Source organism: Halictus rubicundus, chromosome 15, assembly GCF_050948215.1.
Source record: "Halictus rubicundus isolate RS-2024b chromosome 15, iyHalRubi1_principal, whole genome shotgun sequence".
NCBI classification, from domain to species: Eukaryota; Metazoa; Arthropoda; class Insecta; order Hymenoptera; family Halictidae; genus Halictus; species Halictus rubicundus.
Genome location: NC_135163.1, coordinates 3,190,275 through 3,215,874, shown reverse-complemented (window position 1 = coordinate 3,215,874; position 25,600 = coordinate 3,190,275). Strand labels below are relative to the sequence as shown.

Genomic DNA, 25,600 nt, shown 5'->3' with positions numbered 1-25,600 from the left:
TATAATCAGAATTTATTTTCAGGAATGTTCGAGGTTTTCCATTAATATTAATTGGGTCACGTTTGTTTACGCGCAGCAACCGAAAAGTATCAATGGTCACCCACGTAAATTCGCATAGAAGTGCAACAGGCACCGAATTTAGCACAGACGGCGAGAGAGTTGCGTCAAGAAGGGGAGCCAGACGGTGTTTATGCCGTTGGCCGCGGACCTTGCCAGTTCAGCTCGAGACAAATTACGCGCAGGCTCACGGGAGAGTTGCTGAACCCGTTCCTGGCAGATAGTTAAATCTTAGGAGATCTGGCGAGCAAGAATGAGTACGCAAGATACAGCAAAATCTGCTCCTTTACGAGGTTATATGCCAAAATTTTGAAACGGTCCATTGACCTGCACGGTGTGTACGCGTCAGCGCCGGTGACGAGTTTAGCGCCGTCTATGACATTATTTTCTATTTACGAAACACGGTAGGGCAGGTGGCCACGATTCTACACTCTTGTCCTGGATCCGTGCCCACCGATGATGCGTAATCTCCAGCTGGATAACAAAACGACACGAATTCCCCGTACAACCGCCGTTACGCGCTAAAGAAACCGCAAAGCGTTTGATTTAGCTCCGTCGGTTTGCTGTGTGGGCGGCTCGCCATCTCTCCGTTCACTCTCCGCAACTGCTTTACCACCAACCGATCCTGTGGTGACGTCACATTCCGTAGAAGGGGAATATAAAACCTGTTCGACCGTCCTTTTCTTTTTTTCGCAGTTTCCGTGTCCGATTCCTTCTATCCTATCTCGTCTATTCCATCTCGAGCAGAATAGAATAATATTTCAAACAGTAAATCATCTACTTTAAGGTTAATCGTGTATACAATTCTGAAAATAGAATATCCTACTTATCGCACCGTTTCTCTTTATATTTTCTCTTATCAGAATCCTTACGGTTATTAAAATTCACGTTCTATTCGAAATATCTATCTGAATTATATTCTATATTATTTATTAATTTATCAATGTCTGAAATAATCTGACATTTTCGCTACTTTGTTTAACCCTCGGACTACGGATGCTCTACGGATACACTTTGAAAGTTACAACAACAATGCAATAACGTTTTTTTATTTTTATACAAAATTATACACATAGTTTATACATATAGTAGTAAAGAATAATGATGGAAGGTATGAAATACATAAGAACATACGTGTATGCACATACATTATGTTCCATAGATCGGAGTATCTGTTGCGGTCGGGCGATCACAAAAACAGTCGGCTCAACATGACCCGGTATTCGTTGAGCGAGGATTAACATTCTCATTCATCGTTTGTGTCGACCGAAACGATTCGAAATATTATGCAGATTTTAAATTAATTTTACTCATTGAATACATTAAAATGTGCATGAAAACAAGGAATGTAAATAGATCGATTCCAATAAGACGGTGATCAAGAAAGTTATATTAGCCTAGATACTCAGTTTGCTCGCATAGACCTGAAACAGCAAGTAGAAGGGTTAAAACAGCAATGTCATTTACCACGGGGATAGCGTCTAACATTTTCCATAACATTTGGATCATTTGTGGCGGAAATGTTAGCCAAGTTTGGTTCAGTCTCTCCCTTTCTCTAGCTTCTTTCCGCGCTCGCGCCATCAGCGTTTTTTTTCTTCTCAGCGTCCGCGCGTTTTCTGCTCGCCGCGGCGCTCTGCGCGCCGTCACGAGCAACGAGCAAATGTGCTGATCACTTGAAATTAGGGATCCGCGCGGGTACGCGCATGCGCGGACACGCAATTTTTTGTGTCTCGGACGGCGGCTCGCCAGCAGTCGTCCGTCTGTCGAGAGCGTGTTAAGGACGATGTTGGTCGTCGTGTGTGAACCGCGACGACGACGACGTATCGTAGCACGGCGGGGCCTGTTGACGATGACTTGTCTGCGTACCGTCGCAACGAGTCTGGTATTCGCGTAACGCGAGCCGAAAACCGAGAGAAGTTTGTGAGAAAAGATACACGGTGTACCGTACCCTGAGCAGTCCATGCGCTCCACATAGCCATGGCTTCGGTGAAGGTAGCCGTGAGGGTTCGTCCCTTTAACAAAAGGTGCGTGTCAATAGAACCAGTGAATTATTTCGAACGTTCCACCAACGTATGGCGAATCGGACGGTTTCATTCGGTACAACAATCGTCCGGTCGTGTTAACGACTCGGTCGATCCTTGGTCGATTGGGCGGCCCCGTCGAGGCAAGACGAAATTCCTATGACAGTGTACAGAAAATGATTTTGTTCGGCAATCGTCCCGGATCGTCGAGGCAATTTCGAATTTTGGTCGTACGATCAATCGTATGCTATCAATCGACCCTGGTGCGACGTGACACGACCGTGCGACAAGATTCTGCCACCTGCTGTCATTCGACCCCAGCATTTGTCGTGTTTCTCCTTGTTCCGCCCTTTTCTCTGTCGAGCCTACGATATTATTTGATTAACGGATCGCGATCGTGACGTATCGTCACCGAAAATGTCCCAAGTGCTCGAGCTGTACGTGCGTGAACCTGTTCCGATTTGTATTGCAGGGAACTGGCGATGAACGCGAAGATGATCGTGCAAATGGACGGCAAGAAAACACGAATTTTCAACACCAAGGTACCGTACCGTTCAAAAACCGATCGTCTCGGACGTTGTACGAAACCGCTGCTTATTAAGGTTAAACGCTTCCTTTGTAATGTAGTATGTGTATGTATACTTGGCGCACTGTCCGCGACGAAGCGACTCCTGCCAATCCCCGAGCTTCGTCCTTAACGATCACGAACGAACGGACTTTCTAAAAAGATTTCTACCGCAGCACTATCCTTTTTGCCATTTTTTTCCCCCGGTTTTTTCTTGTTTTCTTTTTTTTTCTCTTTTCATTGTTTCATTTGTGCCGAATTACCGTTGACCGCCAATCTATCTTCCGAGCTGGGTGAAATTCCAACACAAAATATTCTTAAAACACTAGAAGCTAATATTTTCAAATATTTGAGAGTAAACTTCGGCTACGTATGTACGTTTAGGACATACAATGAAATTATGCTCGCATAATTGTCGTTTTCAACGATAAATGTATTTCAATATTAATCTCCGTTATGTTCAGAAGCCTTTAAGTATATTAGGGTAAGGGACCCAATTACGGTGCCTATATTAATTATACTTATTTTTAAGGTATAATGAATATTAAAAAAGAGATATTTGATTTTTTTTTCAATTAAAATTAGTTACTGTATATATTGTATATCTCTTTTTTAATATTCATTGTGTTTTAGAAATAAGTATAATTAATATAGGCACAGTAATTGGTACGCCTAGAGTAATTGGGTTCCTTACCCTATGCACCGCATGAAACAATGTTTTACCGCTTTGCAATGCTGAACCGCTTTGGCGCTCGAAACTATGTCATAAATTCGGACGGCACGAAGTCGGCTATTGACCGATTAAACGTTATCCGGACAGCAACATTGTTGTCCGTGAACTGACAGTGTATCTTCATCCAGCTGAGTTTATTTGTTGTTCCCCGTTACGTCATTGATATCCATGCTTGTCAAGCGAGAAATCTCTGACCGAGATAGCGAACGGCACGTCATCTGATCGGAGAAAGTGCGAAAATCGTTTCTGGACCAATCCCGGACTGGTCGCTTTCCGTTGCTCGGCACTGACCAATCGTATCGTCGCTGACGCACATTTCGTTCGAATAGAAACACAGAGGGCACAACAACGGAGCACGAAGCATGGTCCACTGGAGCCGAGATGAAAAATTGTTTAACACCGTTCAATCTATTCGCAACGTAACCCCGATAGAAATTCTGTTCTATTTGGTTTACAACCAACTGAGTCACCTTTCCCCCCGTTCTCGAATGACTCAACGATATAAATAAGAAATCACTGTTCTACGCGCGATTTCTCATTATTCACTTTGAAATCGGTCGTTGAAAATACACGATCGAGTGGATAATAGATGTTGCGTCGTTCGTGGAACAACCTTTACCGCGGTAATTTCTGGGATGCGTGTATTTATGCTAATTCCCATCTCCATGAACATGCCTCGGAATAAGGGAACTAAATAGAATGTTATTTTCTGTAGCAATACCGTCGGCACATAAAAACTAACATGCAATCGCGTTAAGTGATCTTCATATTTTACTGTTTACTCGAAAACTTGTACGAGCTGTATGCACAGATACGCAGCTCACTAATACCGTAACCGTTTATTTTATTGTGGCATTGATGTATATTGTGAATTAATTTATAGTATTCGGAACCGTATCAGATTAATTGGTGTGCTTTTATAGTCGAAAATACTGTAAAAAAGTGTTACAATGCCGTAGAAGTCCAAACTTTCGAATTTTATTTACAGTTCAAGATCAAGCATTATTTTTTTTTGTCAAATTCGTCATTCTGTGACTTCTAGATTTCATGCATTTATGGAACGCGCTATGTGTTTTGAAATAGTAGAAAGGTAAAAAGGTAAAAAGGTATCAATAGATTATTTTCAATCTATTAAAATTATTTAAGCAAGAAGGAAATTCCTAATTGGTTCCTGTGCCTCACACAAGGAAGGATAGTGAAAAAAGTTTCTTTATTGACGCATTGATCGGTTTACGCTAACTTTCGAAGTTTACGCCAGCATGGAAATCTACTTTGTTTGTTTCCAAATACTGGGTATTGCGTTGTTCAGTTTGACGTTTAAGGAAAGCGAGCGAAAACGAAGGCAGCGTAGGAACCGCGAGGGTTTCGCGGAATCAAGCGCCACGACCATAGTCGTCGGTTGAGGGAAGGGAGCACGAATCGAGGGGAAAAAGTTACCCTCTCTCTCTCGGAGTACGTACAGCAGAGACGAAACGCGTCAAAGGGGAAATTAGAGTGGGGGAATAGCGCGGTAGAAGGGGAAATTAGAGTGGGGGAATAGCGCGGTAGAAGGGGAAATTAAAGTGGGGGAATAGCGCGGTCGAAGGAAAAATTGGAGTGGGGGAATAGCGCGGTAGAAGGGAAAATTGGAGTGGGGGAATAGCGCGGTGGAAGGGGAAATTAGAGTGGGGGAACGAGTCTCGATCTGACGACGATGGCCGCGACTCGAGCACGTAGCAACGTTCGATTGAGAACCTCGAATGTCTTGCTGCATTGAGCACACCGAGCGTGGCTCTCGAACGATAATGATCCTCACCTTAGCTCTCGCGCATTGTGGGTTGCATGATGGGCAAACATAAGGAGTTTTACTTTTTAATTGGCCGTTCGCTTTGTTGCGTAATATCGCTGTCTGGCTCTCGATAGTGCGCGATTAACTATGTGGGATGCAGCCCAACGAATGCACGTGACATAACGGCTGTAATTCGCCGGTCACTTGCAAGCGGTGCGAGCTTCCTTCTGTCATCGTGCAGACCGCCGTCAACCACACTAACAATAAGATTTTTCTTTCATCAAGAACGGCTATATCAAACGCGCACGAGATAAAAAGAAATCTATCGGTCGATGACGCGGCAGCGTGTCTGCGGCGCGAGCGAATGATCAGAACACGATCCTCCTTTCAAATCGCCAATTGTATGATGCCTGCAATTGTTTCTTTAACAAATGTATGAATACTTTATTCTCGTTATCGACCGATATATTAATTGAATCCGATGAAATATTGCACGTTAACGCGTCGAGATATTGGAATAAAAGTTTACCCAATTGTTTTCCAGACACCGGGTAGCTGCAGAGAAATCGACAGGGAGAAGTACAAAGACTTCACATTCGATCATTCCTATTGGTCCTACGACACAAACGACGACAACTATGCGTCACAGGAAGAGGTATAATATGTTTCGTTTTGTTAAATTGTATTAACTCTCCGTAAGCACACTGGCAGGTTCGTGTCTAGGTGAAAATTTCACTTTTGAATCCTTTCGACGGGAAAGGAGAGGGGACTCACATTTTTCAAAATTTAACCCGTAAAATTTTTATTTTCTCTTCATAACAATATTGAGGTAGAGATTCGAATAAGTTTCCTAGAATTCATAAAATTGCTATACATGTTTTCCTATACATGTCTCCTGTATAGTGATGTTTTTAAACCGAATAAATCTGTTTCTCCTCTAATAGCTTGGAAGACGTTCAAAGAACAAATAATACGAGCAAGTAAAACCGTGTAAACACGGAGGAATGTAAATTCAATGTTTACACTGATTAGTTCAGGTATTTGTCTGAGAACTTCTCCAGAAGGAAAAATACAAAATAATTCCTATCTTTACTCTTGTAATAAAGTAATATTTTAAAAATCTTTTTACATAAATTCTTCATTCGATACTAGTACACTTTTCTTTGAAACATATCTCTGATAAATTGTTAGAAATCCAATATCGTGACGACCAATTCTTGGTCCACCCATAATTTACATTTATTGATGTATAAATAACTGCATATTGTTAATATATATTAGTATTTCTAGGAATAAACAATTGCTGCGAGTAAACATTTTATAGATGTAACGTATACTTTAGCCTATATACGAAAACGTTGATCTTCTAAAAATGAATTTTAATTATGGCGACAGACAAAACGATCGACTTCTAGGATCGTATTCGGCAACGCTTTGACGATGAGCCACAATCAGAATTAAAATAGAAGACCGGCACGTTTGTACCGAGTACAGCGGCCATAGTCGTAAGAACAAGTTTCAATTGGACGAATTTTCTAGTATTTACAAAACATCTCTTCAATGTGCATTAACATAAGCAACGCCTTAGCACGGTCTAAATGCCGGAAAAAATGTAACATGGCCTCGTCTTCATCGCTTGTTCGCGTGTAATTGAAAAACCGGGTCCAGTATAATGCTAAAGATCAATCGTATAGCCGTATAGTTCACTTTTTGTCGACCGTGCACGCTATCGTATTGTAATCGTACCGTAGCATTTAGCGACCCGTTGCAACTCTCGCGAACGTACAAATAATTGTTGCCGGTCTGGCGATAAGCTGACCGGTTGCAGGCGGCAACAATCATTCGAACGGGGTGTACCGCTATTAAAATTACTCCGCCAATGAACGCACTTCGTGTATGTATACGCACAAGGCGTGTCCGGTTTCATCCGTGAAGATAGAAACGATAAAACATACCTTTTCGTCTTGGATCGAATAAACTGTTTTATGTCAATGAACTAAGCCAACTAAAGAAACGTTGCTACAGCGTCTGTTTTATTTGTTTTAGGTCTTCTACGATCTCGGTACGGACGTAATAGAAAGTGCCTTCGAGGGCTACAATGCCTGCGTCTTTGCCTACGGCCAGACAGGGTCTGGAAAGACCTTTACCATGATGGGCACACCGGTAAGACTCTAGGCTAGCCGTTTCTCGTTTTACCAAGACACCGGTCTCATCGGTCATCATTTCCGAAACGTTCATCATTGTCGCGCTCGAAATAATTAGAAGGTCATCCGCTGAAATTAGTTTTCAGCAGTTCACTGCTTCCAATTCCGATTATACAGACAACACTCGCCCCGAAATCATAGCGCAAGCGGTAGGCCGGTGATTCTACGTGCTGAAACAAGCCGGAAAAGAGGAATAACATTTTTTCGTTCGGCGCCTCCTTCTCGAGGAAAACAGAGTTTGACGATCCGTCGGATTCGCGCGTCCTAGTATCGGCAGGAAGTAGAACCGGTAGGTCATGAACAGACGCGTCAGCCGATGCCTACGTAACAGCACGCCTATTCGCTGAATTTTCAAACTGAAACGAACGAGTTCGAAAACGAATTTTCAATAAAAAACGAAGCGTCAAATAAAAACAAACTGATGTTCCTCCTTTTCGACTTGCTTCTGCAGGTAGAATCACTATTGTACCCTGTGAAATACCCTGTGTATCTTTAACATTGCGTACAAGCAGTGCAAGCTATTTGAAAGCAATTGTGGAATGTTTTACATACATCAAATTGTATTGGTCGAATATTAATTTTGTAACGTGAAATATTTAAACGGATATCTTATTGTTCTACATACAGTGGAGTCCGGTTATTGCGGATACCGCTTATAACAACCATCGCTCACAATTCGCTCTCTTAACTTTGGTTCCCACACAAATTATCATGGACTTCATTTCACTTAAAATGACTCCGTTTATGTGTTCATTTATTTAACATTTGTTTATTTCTAATCGTTATTATTATTTAACTGTGCCATACTTGTTTTTGAAATTATAATTAGACTATTACTACAAAACCTGCATGTTTTAATTTCGTTTATAACAACGACATAATTTCTCCCTTCATTGTCATTGTAAACGGACTTAGCTGTATATGTTATTTTGAAAATATCTCTGTAAACATTTCATATTGAGGAATATGTCATTTTACTAATTTCTGAATAGTTTTTCAGCTCGAGTCATAATTAATTATTCTTGGAAATTCATTCAGGTATAATTAATGAATTTCAGAAAATTTGCACAACAATAGAATAAGGCAGTTTTCGTAAAACATTTGTGTACTGTACGTGTTTATCCACGCTCCCGTCTTGTTATTTTCATACTATTTAAGATGTAAGACTATCGTTGGGTAGCTGTATAGGGCGACAGTGATTCGACGTGGCGGCAGGAATAGCGGTTCTAGGGAGCGATGCTCGCGAACAATTAATCGCCCAGACGTGGCGCAAGTGATATAGTTTTCATGTTTGAATGTTCAGTGTGTACTTCCACAATTGCGTAGAAACTCGGTTTAATTATTCTCAGCGGTATAAATACAGCATAGTAAAACTTAATTCACGGTTCGTCTTGCCAAATTGTCTACAAGTAAAAACAGAAATTATTTTGACTGGCGTATATCTTCTGTCTACCATGCTAAGAAAATTAACACTAAGTTTACGGGACACTAAATATGCCTATTCTACATTACTTTATAAAAATAACGAAACTGCATCTATCCAAATTTTTAGCCATTTCTTTTACAATATGTACCCAAAGAAATAAACTTGTTAAATAATTTCTCATTCGTGCGTCTTTACAATTTCGATAATCGTGAATTAAGAATACCATAATACCAATACTGTTAAGAAAGGCAATTCTTGCCATTTTTATAATTCACCGTGACTTTCTTATTTGCCGAAGATAGTATTCAAGGTCCATTGACACCTGATTTCATATTATCATGCTTGGACGCGCACCTCATGATTGATCGCGTCTGCCTTTACAGCAAGCCACATAGATTTATCGTACAATTGTGAAACACACTAGATCGCGACTTTCACTCTGGCGATTTCTATGAGTTTTCCACGTACGAAACGGCATTGTTCGTTTTCAACCGTTGAATTTTGTATTTATTTCATTGTTTCTTGTTTCACGTATGCAGGAGGCTCAGGGATTGATACCGCGGATCTGCAAGACACTCTTCGCCAGAATGGCCGCGGGTAAAGAGAGCGGAGCGTCGTACAGAACCGAGGTGTCATTCTTGGAAATACACAATGAGAGAGTGAAAGACTTGCTGCGACTGGACCAGTCACAGTCTCATTCTCTCAGGGTGCGGGAGCATCCTAAAAGGGGGCCTTATGTCCAAGACCTGTCCAGCCACCTCGTGTACGATTATTCAGACATTCAGGTAAACGGACCTTCCCTCCCACGCCTTCCGTTTCCAGCGAGACATTTGTAACAGTCCTCCCTTGGTTTCGCAGGAATGCATGGTGAGAGGTAACACGCACAGAACCACAGCCAGCACAAACATGAACGACGTGAGCAGCAGAAGTCATGCAATTTTTACAATAACGTTCGTGCAAGCCGGACTCTCTGAAGGCAACATGCCGTCAGAGACCGTTTCCAAGGTGCATCTTGTCGACTTGGCCGGAAGGTAGTTGACACACACACGTACACACGTACACACATACGCACGCCCAAGCACACACAGTTCAACACTATTTTTCCTTCGAGCAGGCTTTTTTACAAGCCTCTATCAGTGACTGGTCGATGCCAAGAACATTTAGTGGCGTTAAAATGCCAATTTTTGGACATTTTATTTTCAATCTAGCTATTTAAGATTCAACACTTACACGACCACTTCACTTGGAAGCTTTTATAATCGAAATAACTTACTCGGAAAAATAGGCTGCAAAAAAAGCTTAGGAAACTAGGGTCTAGACAAGCAATGTTCAATTGGTGCGAAAAGTCACACTATTGTATTATTAGATTCTTGAAAAACACAAATTCGAGATTGAATTTTAAAGAATATAGGAAAGGTCGAGTAATTTTAGACTCGAAGTCTTTTTTAACTCTCCGATTGCGGAGTCTGGGTCTATTTTTGCCCGGAATAGGAAACTCGTCATTGAATTAAACAGTTCCTGGTGAATTGATTAAATGAACAGCTGCCACATTAGAGACAATAGAAAGATTAATGTGTCTACGAGACGTACTTTTAAAAATATCTTTAAAAAGATTGATAAGTAAGTCAACGAATATTTGCAGGTTCATGTGTTGATAAACATTGGTTTATAGGCAAGATTTCACTGATCAAAGATTACTAGCCAATGTCATAATATTTCGATATTCTAAAACTTAAGAATTTGTAAAATACGCGAGGCTGTTAGCATTAGACAACAAGTACTATACTTTCTTTGAAATATTGCTATGATATAGATATGGTTAACTTATTAAGTGTATAGAATAAGAGCAGTAGTGAAATTAATAAGTTAATCTCTAAAATATATTTTGCTATACTCTTTTTTTTAGCGAACGTGCAAACGCAACAGGAGCGACCGGTCAACGACTAAAAGAAGGTGCCCATATTAATAAGTCGCTGGTGACTTTAGGTTCTGTGATATCGGCGCTCGCTGAGGTCAGTTCCGCGAACGATGTGTCTTCGACCTCGAAGCGAAACGTCTTTATACCTTATCGAGATAGTGTGCTTACATGGTTGCTAAAAGACTCGCTTGGAGGTAACTCTAAGACTATCATGATCGCAGCTATTAGTCCGGCTGATTGTAACTATGGTGAGACGCTCAGTACGCTCAGGTACGCGAACCGAGCGAAAAATATCATCAACAAACCGACCATCAACGAGGATCCGAACGTTAAACTGATTAGGGAACTCAGGGAAGAAATTCAAAAGCTGAAGTCGCTTATTGGGAAAGACATGGCAAGTATAACAGAACACAGACACAAACATTGTTCGAAATGGGTTATCCTGACCTCAACGACGATCATTTTACCGACTCACTGTTTTTCACAATATTTTCATTACGCGCAGTAAGAGTCGACCACCCAGTGTGAATATTTACATTGTCGATGAAAACATTGTCAGTGATCTCAAGGTGTCGGCGAGTAGATACCGTTGGCTAAATTCGGTGAAATCGTGTCGGTGAGGTCAGCGTAACCCATTTTAAATTCTTATTGAAGACATTTGGAGTTTCTTTCACATTTCAAAAAACTTTCTTTCAATTTCGGTAAAAAATAATTCAACTAGAGTTAAAAAATTGTTACGGCACATTTAAATGATATATTAGAAGACATTGTAGGTTTTGTAAGACATGTCTTCTTGGAGTTAGTAGTGTTACGACTAACGATTACCCAGTCGTATAATTTTTATTCGTATAGCAGACCTATTATCATGAATTGTATGCACAATTGTAGACGCTTTACGGATGTGTTCGTGTTTTCACTGTATAAACCAATATAATCATATGACAAGTTTGTTAGACCATCTATAATCTTGCAGAGCATCGAAAGACCACCGCAAGTGTTGCTAGCACAAATTCACGAGAAGCAAGAGCAAGAGAAGGTATTGACGGAAGAGTGGACGGAAAAGTGGCGAGAGACGCAACAAATTCTTCAGGAGCAGAAAGCGTTGGGTCTTCGCAAGAGTGGCGTAGGGGTAGTTCTAGACTCTGAAATGCCACATCTAGTTGGAATCGACGATGATCTCCTTAGCACCGGTGTCACGCTTTATCACTTGAAAGAGGGTAGAACGTTAGTTGGAACGGAGGAAGCGCCAAATGCACAGGTAATACCTCTTCCGAAGTTTTTCAATAATCAGGAAACTTTGAGACACCTTGTATAAAATACTCGAGTTTATGGAAACTTAACGCACACGACTCGATGTGTACAGGATATTGTATTGACCGGTGCGGACGTCGAGCCAGAACACTGTGTAGTGGAATTAGATAGTGGCGTAGCGACCCTTCATCCCCTTTCTCCCCACTGCTGGATCAACACCGCCCAAGTGGATAAACCAACTCGGCTGTCGCAGGGTTGTATCATTCTTCTGGGCAGGAACAATATGTTTCGGTACAATGATCCAGCGGAGGCGGCCAAGCTGAGAAAGGAAGGTGGAACGGGTAACGGTAACTTACAGTCCACGGTCGTCAATCTCTCCAGATTGTCGCTCTTGAGCTGGAGTGTCTCGGATTTGCATGCCTCCTCCTCTAGCGATAACCTGTTAAACTCGAGCGAGGATCTTCGAGCGCTCGAAGAGTTGGAGCAGCAGAAAGCTGCACTTATCAAGGAAAAGGAGGATTTCAAGGTTGGTGAACAGATGAGCCAGCATTGTTACACTCGTTCCGCGCGTTACACGGTAGAGAGGGATACTTACCCAAGTAGAACTGTCGGTCAATGTCGAGAAAAGTCGTGTGTTAGAAGTAGTCAAGACACGATTCGCGATACCAAAGAATTTGATGTATTCTATAATGGGGTTGTTCGTTTCACGCATGCAGAGGGAACAGGAGGAACGGGAAGAACGGTGGACAGCGAGAAGAGAAGCCCTGGAAGGAGCACAGCGGGAATTGGAACGGGAATGGGGAGCTCAATGGAAAGAGTGGGCGGACGCCATTTCGGCACTTGAGTCACGTCAACGCGAGTTACGCACCCGACGTCACATCCTGGAACAAGAGAGACGTGACGAAATGACGCAAGTAAGTGACACGGACGCGCCGTCCCCGGACTTGAACGTAATCTCGATCAAGTATCAATGTTACCTCGTACTTATTGCTCTCGGTGTCCTTATTTGCTTGTCTGGCAACATCATCATCTACTCGCACGTTTGCCCATTGAACATGTGACCTATGTCGTATCAGGAACCGATCGGTTCCTCGTGCTATTCGAACTCGAACTACATCGTGTCGTGTTCGCGAAATGACCTGCCTTCGAACGGTAACGCTCGAGCGGTTTCATCCTCATTGACAATGATAATAACGATGAATCTCTTTCTGGCTTAGATAATAGAGATTTCACTAAAAGACTAAGGGTGCTTTCAACATGGCGTCTATTAGACTTACATATGAACCGTATCATATGTATCGTGCATAACCGTTAATGAGACAATATTTGTCCGGTACTGTGTATATATTATGATATATGTATATATATAATGTATATATATATATGTATATCATTTACAATCTTCGTTTCTATAAGGCTCGTGCATATGGAATTACCGTTTCGCGTGCTCGGAGTTTCAATGAAAGCTTGTTTCATTATCCCCAACTGCTTTATTTGTTCAACATAAACTTTACACTTGCATTCACTTTTCAAAGTCTTGGTTACTCAAGTTTATTTTCAAACTTTTAGTCGTTCAAGAACAGATTCCGATTTGGTCGTTTAATTTTGGAACGAATCAAAATTCGTTGAAGATAATTCCAGTGAATAAAATCATTTATATGTTGGTTCTTGCAGTGTTTGTACTGCATTTGCGTAAAATAAGGTTTAGCATTGTCACGTGTATGATAAGATTGTACTTAAAACTCACTAAGATTGATAAGATTGAGATCACTAAGATTGAGATTGTTTTTTTTTTCTTTTCATTTTCGTGCATCGCTATAGCAGTAGTTTGTATGAATCGATCGTTATGAATTCTTATTATATGCTCGCTTCATGCGAAGACACTATTGTGTGATCCGTGATCGGTAATTTCATGTGCATCGACCAAATTCGTGTAGATACGTCCATGATTTTTTCTCAACACCAATGCGCCTAATTTTACAGAGACAATATAGTCGCTTAGAATCTAATACGTCTATTTTATCTAGCGATTCTAGATAGAAAGAATTTAACCTGTGTGTATATGTATATATATGTATATATACGTATATACGCACCGCCGGATGTAAACTGTGCCAGTGTTGACGAGATATTGCCGGACAAATGGCATTCCGTGGAATGTTATTACCTATTAAGTACCTTAAGTAGTTTTTAAGGTGATACGTAAGGAGAGAGAGCGAGAGAGATAAAGTTATGTACATATTTGGGCTTGTTCATTTTGTAGAAATTGTCTATATGGGTTTGTTATGCGAGAAAGGACAAAACAAAACGAAACTATTGTTATACTGATACTTGTTGATTAATAAAATTTTCTTACGAAAATTGGCCTACGATCTTCCACGATACGTTTTGCACGCACACTTTCTGTTTCTCACGTACTCGTTAAGTAACATGTCGAAACTGTCGAATTAACGACTCCCGATTAACAAACCCAATTGTATCTTTGTTGATAAATACGTTGGGGCACGTGTCCGCGCGTGCATTGTGTCTCGAGTGCTAACGTGGGGACTAGAGAAACTAGCAAACTGATATCTCAAGGTAACGTATCGCGTCATTACTATTTTTTTTCTTTTTTTCATTATTATTCAATATTCATTCGTATCTTTATTGGCAGACATCATGTCGGGTAGATTGAATTGCTGAGTGATCTCCAATAAATCTTGATTCACATCACCGTAGCCCTTTGTGCCATCGATACAGTACAAAAATAGCATGTTTTTATTTTTATTTAGACCCGTTGAATTTGATTTCTGTATGCCTAGACCCGAGCCTTTCGAATACCTGAGCACTAATTCAATAAAATAAGATTTTTACAAAGTAATCCTTCTGTTTATCTTTTAATAACTATCGTATAAGTACAATATTCAGTTTTACGTTTGTAAATACAAGTTGGAGAGTATTTTATAGTAATGCATTATTCTAAATGTTTAATTTATTATCTAATTCATTCGATCAAGTACGATCTTTGGTTAACGATTCTTACAGTTTGTCCGTCTTAATATATTTAGTTGTTTGCTCGACAGTATGAGACCGCATCTTAATTATGTTTTGTTTCGTTTTAATTTTTTTGTTAATGCATCGATATGTATATGTGTGGTACCAGGTAGGAAGTTTATGTAGGGAAGTTGCCTCTCTGCGCACGACATTGCAGTCCAAGCATCATCAGTTCCAAGAGTTCATAAGCAATCACGAACGCGCTCAAAGATTTCATCATTGGTGGGAGAAGGTAAGATTTAGCGAAAGGAAATTTAATATATGCAGCACGTGTAATCTTTAAGGAAGCACGAATCATGTTATCGCGCGCTACACGAATCTGCATTGTGACCGTTTTGTCTTATTTTTTACTTTTTTTTTCCTTTTCATTTCAATTCTGTGGGATTATCTGTGTCAAACGCGTCGTACGGTTCCCTAGTTCAGAGAGCAAAATGTACCATTTCAGACGGACGACGGTGCTGGCAGCGACGGCAGCTTGCCAGAATCCTGGTCAAGTCTGAACGACGATAAATGTGTCGACGCAGTGCGAGAACTTGTTAATCATCATGTAAGTAAACCTAAGAGCATGATGCCATTCGTCCTTCTGCTTGAAATTTTTCCAACGACATCCCCTGTACATTTTAATATTCATTTCTGGATACAATCTCTCTTGTGACACAATGCTCTGATGTTTTAACAGAACTTGAAAATCTGAAAAACATTATTGTTAAGATATAATTCTATCGGAACCTTGAATAAGGGTCTACGTTGCATGTATTATACGTAAAACAGAGAAGATCCTTATTAGATTCATGGAATTACTTGTACCGTCAAAAATTGAATAGAACATTGCGTACAAAATTCACTGATTATAAAAATCCTACATACTATTTCCAGGACTAAGAGAATAGAATTATGATTTAAAGTTGCCAATTGAATTGGCTCGTTTAGAGAAAGTACTGGCAACATTTACTTTTGCAGAAAAAGGAACTGGCAGCCTTGGAGACCGAGCTACAAAACAAAGTGAAGTCACTGAACGAACACCAAAGCAAAGTAGATAAAATGGAGGAGGAGTTAATGGAGATCGCCAAGAAGCAAAAGCATCTGTTTAATTTGGAAGTAAATACAAATGCTTATTGATATTGTATGTATATATATGCAGTCGACGGTTAGAAATGATGAAACATTTCAATTAGTAGGTTGAGGAGCTGAAATCTTAGTTAGAGTGTACATCTTTTAAATTATTTAGTATGTTAACAAATTCGTGTTCTACCGTACCGACGACTATTCTCTCTGTATAGTACCATTACTCATTATAAACCTGCCTTTGCCAGTTGGAAGGAGATGGAATCACAGAGAAGAAGTTGCTTCTTGCGAAACGATCTCAGGAACAGCTTCAGGAAATCCTGCGACGTAAACAGAGTCTTTCATTAAACTTGAAACGTGCTTTACCCGCGTCCCCCGGCGATCATTCCTTGTGCGGTGACGAGGTCATTTCGAACGGGGACCCGTTTCAGGACGCGTACAATAGGAAACTTCAAATAGCGTCCGCTTTGAGTCTACTGCCACAAAATATTCCCAGTTCCGTCGAGACTGCGGATACCTTTCACACGGCCGCGGCTGATTCTCCGGAACCTCGAATTCCCTTCGAAGACACCGACTCTAAGGAGTCTCAGATCTTGCCGGATAACGAGGAGAAAGAGCCAGACAAAAAACAGAGTACTCCTCAGGAAATTTATTTAGAAAACGATAGAGCCAAATTGCTCGAGTTAGATAGTAAAAGTTTGAATGTAAGCAGGAAGTCTTCCGGCGAAAGTATCACGGAACCAGAGAAATGTAACGGCAGCACGAACGGCGAGAAAGCGGAGTCGAAGTCTTTAACGAACTCGACGATGGAGGAGGACGTCCTCGAAGATTCGCTGGAGTCGCCGGTGCATCAGAATCCAGCAATGAAACGACTGAACCAAAGAATTGCTCGTCAACGAATGATGGTGATGAGATGTCTCGAAGCCAATACTCCATCCAAGGAAGATCTAAACCGACAGATAACGATCCTACAGGATCTTCAGAAGCAACAGATCGAGCTCGAAGTGTCGTTAATGGAGGACGAAAAAAAGTGTCACGTGCAAACCAAGTTACAGTGTAACGAGGATAGACTAGCAGCAGACGAAGCGAACGATCATGTACAAACTGTCGAATCGAAAATGTGCGGTGATTTAGAGTCTACGAACAATACGGCTACCTTGTTGACAATGTCTACGACGCGATCTCCGGTCTTCAGGTATAACAGGCCTAACACGAACGAGGAGCATGTTCTATCAGAATCGGTCGCACCCAGGATATCTTCTGGAAGAGGATACTCGACAGTTTATTTAACGGTAATTTTCATAGCGCATTGAAGACAATATTTCTACTCATATTAGGGGTCCCGAAAATAATGTCGTATTTTGCGTAGAATTAAAGTAGAATAATCTTTATTGACATTTTATTTTTAATCTGTGATATATAAATGCTCCTCCGAGAGTTCCTCAATCGTCTGTCGAGGCAAAATGTCATAAACGACATTTAATAATGATAAACCTCACAAATGTTTCTTGCAGCTATTGTGACATTGCTCCCCTTTCGAAATTCGTACAGCATACAATGCCGAAAGTGTAACTTTCCTGGATTTGAATCGGTCATTTCAAGCATAATCTCTAAAAAAATAATATTTTTGTACAAAACAGTACTAACTAGTCTCCTGACCCCGCAGCCATGTACTGAACAACGTAGATGTACGAAATTAGCTGTTTATATCAGTCAAATATTGACTTGCGCAAAAACGACATTACTTTCGGATCCCCCTAATATTTCTATTAATCGTGTGCTTGTTTAGAGTCAGAACCGGGGTGATCGATTGAGTAGTCCGTACTCCCTGACAATCACAAGGTCTTTGCCGTCTTTGATTGCCAATGATACCGACTGCGACAATGTAATCAACATGATCGTTAGCATTCCTTCCTATGTAATACGAGGAGCTGGCACGTCCAGTCACTATGAGTACGAGGTACGTGTTGTGGCTCAGGATGACAGCTGGACTCTTCTGAGACGTTACAGAAGATTCCGGGAATTGTACATTTCTATGAGACAGAAGTATGGTAGCAAGGTAAATCGGTCTTTTCTATTCTTCGTCTAAGAATTGAAGAATAAACGTGTAACAACGACACTTGAATTGTCCACACAGGTAGCAGCAATACGCTTTCCGCCTCGACAAGTTTTCCCAAGATCCGAGGTAGTGGCGCGACAACGTAGGAAACGACTAGAAGAATATTTGCGACGGTTGATACAGGTCTGCTCAGAATTGCCACATTGCGAACCTCTCTATAAGTATAACGGCAACTTGAGCAACATAGATAAGCAATCATTGTTAGAATTTAGTTCATTCTTCAGACGGGGAACATTCGAAAGCAGTAAGTACGGTACAAGCTAAAGGATTTAATTCCCCGAGATACGAAAAATGAACGAACCTGAACAGTGCATATATAGAAGATATTTAGAATCCGTTGGTATTTTTTATAATGACGAAGCGAAGGTAAAATATTAAAGTGGGAAAGATATTAGCGAACAGTTACCACCTTGTGCGATGATTATCATTTTATATTTACCAAAATACGTTTCCAAAAGTTTATTGTTTATAAGACTGATGTGTATATCGCGTACTTACTTAAATATCTGTTTGTACTTAGCGTTAGCGAAAACGAAGAGAATTGATATTTAAGGGAAATGCAAGATCTGGCTAGTCTCGAGGAATATTTTCGGTATAGATCCTGATGAGCGTATCGTAACATAACTTCGACAGAATTTTACGAATGTATGGACTAATTGTGGGCGGGTTGTGGATATTTTCCTAATGTTCTCCTCTCTTGTTACGAGAGAGAAAATTCATTTTAAAGTGTACAATTCCTGCTTCGATTTTCACGAATTGTTGATTTCGATTGATTTGAAATTCGCGCGCGCCTCTATCGTTAGTGAACACTTAGACCAGTATTGTTATACCAGAGTATGCACGAAGCAACGCATAATTCGTTGTGCGCACAACCACGGTGACCATAATATATTCTATAATCGGGCGTGATCAGTGCTCGTGATAATAATTAGATTTCCAGAAATGATCGCGTTTATTTTTCCGTCGGACCGCGTCTTTTACACACCGTCGTCGTGATTGAGAGAATCGACTGGATATATATTATTATTAAAAATGAGAGAAAAAAAATGAACTTCCTCCTAGTGCGTAGTTGATAGTGAACTTATTGAATTATAATAATTTTACGAAGTGCAAAGGATATCATATCGCTGTTGAAGTTCTTCCGGTTCCGGGGATTTATATATAATATATATTGTATATGCATACACTGCGTGTATCGCGGCGAAGTTTGTAAACAATAAGAGAAAAAAAAAAGATAATTGAATAGCGGTGTTAAAGTATTAACGTGACGCAACATGCTTGGCAATGAAACCGAATTCTTGTTAATCGATGCGCTATAAAACTCATATTAATCAGTCATTCTTGGCAAAATGTTTAACCATCATATTGTAAAGATTGCTTCACAACAAACGAATTAAGATAAAACAAAACTTTATAAACAAACAAAAACTATATATGCTTATCAAAATGTGCAATATGAAGAATTACTTGTTTTGCAATACACGGCCAATGGTCATTTTGCCTTGAATTCAAATTATTCGAACCTATTAACGGAACCAGTGTATATTCGATTACTATCGCTTGTTATTTAATTATTATTAAAAGGCGAATGAAATTCATAGCAATACGTATCGTGTGTCATTCAAATGGAATTTCCAACTTGTGATTATGGGAACGATTGCTTATTCCATGGCTGTGTATAAACGGACTTCAAACCCCAAGGAATTATCCTGATGGATGGCTAGTGTTTCTAGTAGCTCGCCAATGCGAGGTCTGTATATTTTAATGAATCGTTTAGACAAACATTATACCTCATGTTTCATACGGTTTCCGAAAAGACGGTCATTAATTGTTCTTTCTTTTATACTCGATCTATGTTCTCTAAATGTAACGACGAAATACAATAAATTGACGTAGTTAACAGTAGGTATTTCTTTTCACATTCTCGTAAAGTAAATTAAGTAATCAGAAACGAAATAAATTTAAAAGAGTAAATAAAAAGTTACTATGAGGTTAACGTTCGCAGTAAAAACTAAACCATTATCCAGGATATCAAAAGTTCTCTAAATACCAGACAAATACAATTGTTATTTATTATTTATCTTGTTTGTTTTACAAATGTAAACCGTCTTTTGTTTTGAGCATTGTTCGAGATGCAAGTTTGAAGAGCGTGGAACACGGACGAAAAATTTAAACGAAATATGAGACCTAGACACGATCAAATGTAAATAGCCATTACGTTTTGTAATAAATAATACTAAATAAGATGTTATGATCATCATACCTATCGTTAAATGAACACTTGCTCACTTGCTAAGCTATCCGCAAATGGCGCAACGATTACCCTGGTAGCGAAGTAAAAGGTTAAACCAAAAGTAATTGAGATCGGCAAAGCTGGCAACGCTTTCCTGAATATAGCCAACAAGAGAGTTGTCAAGCCCAATCCCTAAAATAGAAAATATTAAAAAATATATATTATTTCCATTAGTAAAACAAATAAAACTTTTCTTACTTGAATAATTGGTACATATTACGTTTGAAGGAGGCAACTCGAATGACCTTAACATATCTTGTCAAGGCCACCCTTCTGAGTAAAAAGTTATTAAAAGAAGTTTACTCCAGAAAGTAAAAGTCAAGTTCAGGATAGGATGCTCGAATGGCCTTGATATTGGCATATGTTATCCAGTCTTGGGTAGCTAACAAAAGGTTTTTAGTCGTCGCTCGTTTTTCATTCAAAAGCTATTAACGAAAGAAATTTATTATTGTCGAGAGTCGAGTCCCCTTTGTTGCTAGTGTCGCTCGTGTGTGGGATTCAACTTTCAGTGAAGGATATTCAGGAGCGTTACCTTGACAACCAAGGTCAAGGTCATCCGAGCTGTCTCCCATAAACGTAATATTCACCGAATAATTAAAGCTGTGTACAGCCATTGCTCTACAAAATTTATAAAGATGCAATGAAGGAATACGTACAATTAGAATGGCAATGAAACAAGCCAAGGTAGTATTCCAGTCGCCATAACTAGAAGCCTTCCCGACCAAAACACTGTAGAATATAAAATCTCCAAGACCCAACTTGAATCCCCGCTCTTCTTCTGTAGGCGGAACTATGTATCCTTGTATTGTCTCTCGTACCACTCGATTATCTTGTTGCCTTGCAGCTTCTGGCTGTGACGTGGAATTTTCAAGTACTTCTTGTGCTCTTCTTGCACTTCTATCACCTAAAAGTGAAACTGTATGTTAGTCATTTTTAATCACCGGCAAAGTGGACTCACTCAGTTAATACCGTGAGTTTCTATCCATTCAGGAGTAAACCCGCCTTCTTCTGCATCTCTTGAAGCAGGATTATTTTGATTTTCCACTTGACCATGTATGGGATTTGTTGTGACATCACCAGCAACAGGATCATTGCTGTTTATTGTTGCCGTTTGTACAAAACCCGTATAAGTCGTTGACGTTGTGTACATCACAGTTGACGAATAAAGCAAAGCAGCGAATATGGATTCATTGCGTTCTTGAGCAGTTTCTACCAGTATCCTCAAAGGACCTTTTGTTGGCAATACGGCTATCAAATCTATAAACATCGACGACGAATAAATTTGATTGTACTTACAGGGCTAATTATATCTCTTGTGTTAATATTCTCTTACCCCAAATACTAATAGCACCTAAAACCACCCACGCTGTCCACTCTGGCATATACTTAATAAAAATAAGAGCCATAAGGGCAGAGATAAAAATAAGGTATGCTTGCTGCAACTGCAAAGGACCCTGCCAATGTATACATATCATTCCAACAATTCCAAAATTCCATGAGATTATACCTAACGTGAACAAATCTATGGGAATGTTGTAAGCTTTTAATATTTGCCTGAAATAAATTTTCGTTTTAGACAATATAAAAAGTAAATGCTGGTATGAGCATATATGAGCACACTTACTCGCAATATAGTATAGAAAACATGAATAACAATAATAAGGAACTTATAATCAACCATGTACGGATTACTGTATAAAATTTGTATTTGTATAAGACTATAAGTGTCATAGTCATGAAAGCAATGACACTTATCAATATTAAGGCATTGGCAACTGCTTGCCAAGCTTTGGTACTTGCATCTGCAGTATCTTCATGGAACGGAGTATATAATCTGAAATAAAAAGAATACCGTTATCTTTCTCCATACAAGTTTATGTACAGGGTGTCTGAGATTTTTCTGGACAAACGTTGTCAGTGTATTTTATTCATGAAAATAAGGAAAAAATGTCATAGAAAAGTTATTTAAATGTTAAATGTTCCTACTATACTTTGAGCAGGAAAATTAGGCAGTTTTGCAATTTGTTATAACTTTGTAATAAAGCCTTATTGGTCGACTTTCATATAACATTTTTTCTCTTGTTTCCATGCATAGAATACGTGCTGACAACGTTTGTCCAGAAAAACCTCAGACACTTTGTATAGTATACAGAAATGCTATACGTAAACAGAACTTACAAATACATTCCTTTGATTGTGTAGAAATGTATAGAACTAATGGTGGCGACTACAACTAACATACAAAGTGATACAGGCACAAATAATTTAATGACATGCGCTGCGCCATATTTTAATTCCTCCTCCTCTTCATCTGTATAACTCCTGGATCTATCTTGACCACTACTACCCAATTGACTTCTCCTGCCTAAAGCTGCATTGTTCGATGTACCTGGTGACTGAATATGTACATCAGGAACACCATTTTCAACCTATAAATAATTCACATTTAAAATAAATGAAACTTATACAAAATAAAACAGCAAAATATTAACAGCATTTGAGGACACGCATTAAAAAAATGTAAATGTGGAATCAATTCGACTCTATAGACTGATAGGAGGACGGCAGTTTTCAGAACTAAGTTTTTTGAAGAAGTGCGATTGCGCTGTCTGACATTTAACAGTTAAGTAGTAAAAACTCGAATTAGTTTTGCTTACAAATATTATGATGTTTTATAGTGACACCTTGATAACTTGAATGTCAAGGGGAAGAGAAGTGATTCAACAAATAAAAATTCAACTTATAGAAGTTTTGTGCGACTTCGTAGATACGTATTTTTCTACTTGTGGAGGCATAGAAAAAGACATAAATTGTTTTTTTTTATTTTTCAAGATAACAGTAAAACGTGTAAAAGTGAACTTGGGTTTGCAAAGATAAAAGAACGCTAAACATTCGATAAACTATTTGAGTTAAAATAAGTTTATGTTTTGATTTTAATAGGTTTCTATATCGGACGCAAGATAATGAAGAAAATTGTTGTTTTGTAGAGGTTGTCGAATTATCGAGGTTCAACTGGTCAAGGGACTATAATTAAATTATCTACAGATTTCTGAAAAAATGAAAGACTATTAGATGGTGTTGGTTTACCTCGTCATTGCTAAGTTGCGAACGCCTTTTCCGAGCAGCGACCAACCCCAGGTCATCTGAACGTGATTCTGCTACGTGACCGTCCATGAGACTCGTGTATTCGTCGGCCGAATCGTAAGTATCGGTGTCAGACATTCATCAAAGTTTATACTAACGAATTATATTAATTCAACGAGTCTCCACATAAAAACCTTTTGACAGCTACTTGTATGGTTTTTTTGTACTTCCGCGCTTCGATTCTTGAGAGACGCGATCAGTCACGATCACATCCAGCAAAACGATACAAAAACATTTGATCGATTTTCGCGTGTTAAAAGGCCTATATATTTGGAAAGAAGGTAACACGAAAAACTCTAGTTCACGTGAAATAACACTTCCAAATAATATACATTTGTCAAAAACCCTCAACAACTAATGGTGGCCATTTTGAAGATGACTCACTGCACCGTCCTCTACAGTTGTGTCACGGAAACTAAAAAGAACGCGTAAAAGCTTGTTAAAAAAACTAACGATGCAAGAAACATAATTACGTACCCATTGAATAACTGCATAAATATATTACACTGATATTATTACATTAAAATTATAACGTCATTTTAAAGCGTAAGATACATACAAAATGAAATTATTGTAAATCAATTTTTTGTAATTTTGTAAATAATAAAAATAATTCTACGCATAATAATAAAATTAATATACGTAAGGGTAGTTATGCCCGCGAATCTGCGTTACTGCAGCACCACATACGAGGTATAGGAGTAGACCAATCACACAATGTATTTTTTTTTTGTTTCATGTCCGCGGGGCTCTAGAGCCTAGAGCCCCTTATCATTTCTATGTCACATCCTACTGTATCGATCGGAACTATTATTGTGGAACTAATATCACAGACGAGATGTAGGAGCAGACCAGTCCAGACATCTTATCCTGTTTCGTGTCGGCACAATATGAATGACCGACTCTACCCAAATAGAACAACCAACTGGTGAACAAAATCACAGCACACAACATAACTCATGAATCGGGAATATTAGTGAGAATCGAGTATTTTGTATACTCAATCATGTATATCATGTAATCATGTATAAAGGTTACTTTGACATGCTCAAGACATGTTTTAAAAGTTACTCCGTACCTCGAGTACCATTAGCCATTTTTACTAAAAACATTAGGTGGTAAGATAGTCAAGGGGATAATTGACAGCATCATCGGCATCATTGACGAATTATTATAATCGTTAAACAAGCATAGATAGTAAATTTATCAGTGTTTTGTGTTTAATAAATTAAAGCGTGCGAACGTTCATGGCTTAAAAGTTATTCTGTATCTCGAGTTCTATAATTTATTTTTACTAAATAATTAGATGGCAAGATGGTGAAGGGAGTGCTTGTTGATAACATTACCAAAAGAAATTGTTATAAACATTAAACAACCAGAAACAACAAATTTATCAATAATCACTATCACAGCGATCGAGATCTACCGAAATTAATTGGGGTGGGAGAGTTGCGCACCGCGCGCCGCGCAACTGAACTCGGCGGCCGCGCTCGGTCAGTCAGTCGAGGTGCGCACTTAGAAGAGAGCGGAAGTGTTGCGGGACCAGAAGGCCGAAGGACCTTGAAGCTGCCCTGGCCCACCCTGACCACCCCGGCCCACTCTTACCTTCCAGTTGACCAGGGATCCTCCAGAGCTGCACTGGACATCACTGGCCGACCTTGGTCTACCTTTAGCTAGCTCGGGGTGGGCTTCTTAGAAACAGCGAGGTTTTTGGAAGCTTTCACCGCTCACCTTGGTCAACTTTCAACAGCTCTTTGTAAGTAACAATTCAAATACACACTTTCTGTTTTGGAATTCGCGTTCATTCAACGAACGCCGTCAATTATTATTTCTGTGTTTCTAATTCGAATTTGTGTCGAGACTTTTCAAAAGTTTTCTCCTTGAAATTATATTATATTATACTTTTGACATAAAATTGGTATTCTGAAATTATATAGAACCCGGGGCGACCCTAGCTTGTAGGTCCCAATTTCGTTCGATTTATTTTTGATTGAAATTATTCG

General features: G+C 39.5%; 2 protein-coding genes across 5 annotated transcripts; one reads left to right on the top strand and one right to left on the bottom strand.

The window, feature by feature from the left end:
* Positions 1–1,799: 1,799 nt before the first annotated feature.
* Positions 1,800–19,588, top strand: Klp98a (kinesin-like protein 98A). Of its 2 annotated transcripts, XM_076800659.1 has the most exons (16): positions 1,800–2,081; positions 2,551–2,620; positions 5,689–5,799; positions 7,191–7,307; positions 9,314–9,559; positions 9,633–9,805; positions 10,681–11,086; positions 11,666–11,950; positions 12,056–12,469; positions 12,660–12,857; positions 15,086–15,208; positions 15,422–15,523; positions 15,937–16,074; positions 16,290–17,333; positions 17,831–18,100; positions 18,179–19,588. In XM_076800659.1, the coding sequence occupies exons 1-16, from the start codon at positions 2,035–2,037 to the stop codon at positions 18,422–18,424; spliced, it is 3,990 nt and encodes a 1,329-aa protein (XP_076656774.1). In that variant the 5' UTR covers positions 1,800–2,034; the 3' UTR covers positions 18,425–19,588. The 2 variants fall into 2 exon arrangements, with proteins under 2 accessions (XP_076656774.1, XP_076656776.1); XM_076800661.1 differs by lacking the exon at positions 15,086–15,208.
* Positions 15,599–24,012, bottom strand: Psn (presenilin). 3 transcript variants are annotated; one of them, XM_076800668.1, is made up of 8 exons: positions 23,541–24,012; positions 22,632–22,882; positions 22,078–22,287; positions 21,787–22,007; positions 21,423–21,710; positions 21,110–21,369; positions 20,424–20,585; positions 15,599–15,666 (listed from the first exon to the last, which is right to left on the bottom strand). In XM_076800668.1, the coding sequence occupies exons 1-7, from the start codon at positions 23,673–23,675 to the stop codon at positions 20,430–20,432; spliced, it is 1,521 nt and encodes a 506-aa protein (XP_076656783.1). In that variant the 5' UTR covers positions 23,676–24,012; the 3' UTR covers positions 15,599–15,666; positions 20,424–20,429. The 3 variants fall into 3 exon arrangements, with proteins under 3 accessions (XP_076656783.1, XP_076656782.1, XP_076656784.1); XM_076800667.1 differs by lacking the exon at positions 15,599–15,666 and having other exon boundaries at positions 20,210–20,585; XM_076800669.1 differs by lacking the exon at positions 15,599–15,666 and having other exon boundaries at positions 20,210–20,585; positions 21,110–21,357; positions 23,541–24,011.
* Positions 24,013–25,600: the final 1,588 nt, after the last annotated feature.

Excerpts from the sequence above, each read along its gene's own strand:
- Psn (XM_076800668.1), bottom strand. The coding sequence starts at position 23,675 with ATGTCTGACACCGATACTTACGATTCGGCCGACGAATACACGAGTCTC. Across the intron at positions 21,370-21,422 it reads TGAATGGATAGAAACTCACG|TTTCACTTTTAGGTGATAGA; the intron begins GTATTAACTGAG and ends ACTAACATACAG. Across the intron at positions 20,586-21,109 it reads GTTTCATTGCCATTCTAATT|GGATTGGGCTTGACAACTCT; the intron begins GTACGTATTCCT and ends TTTCTATTTTAG.
- Klp98a (XM_076800659.1), top strand. The coding sequence starts at position 2,035 with ATGGCTTCGGTGAAGGTAGCCGTGAGGGTTCGTCCCTTTAACAAAAG. Across the intron at positions 9,806-10,680 it reads CTTGTCGACTTGGCCGGAAG|CGAACGTGCAAACGCAACAG; the intron begins GTAGTTGACACA and ends TCTTTTTTTTAG. Across the intron at positions 17,334-17,830 it reads ACTCGACAGTTTATTTAACG|AGTCAGAACCGGGGTGATCG; the intron begins GTAATTTTCATA and ends GTGCTTGTTTAG.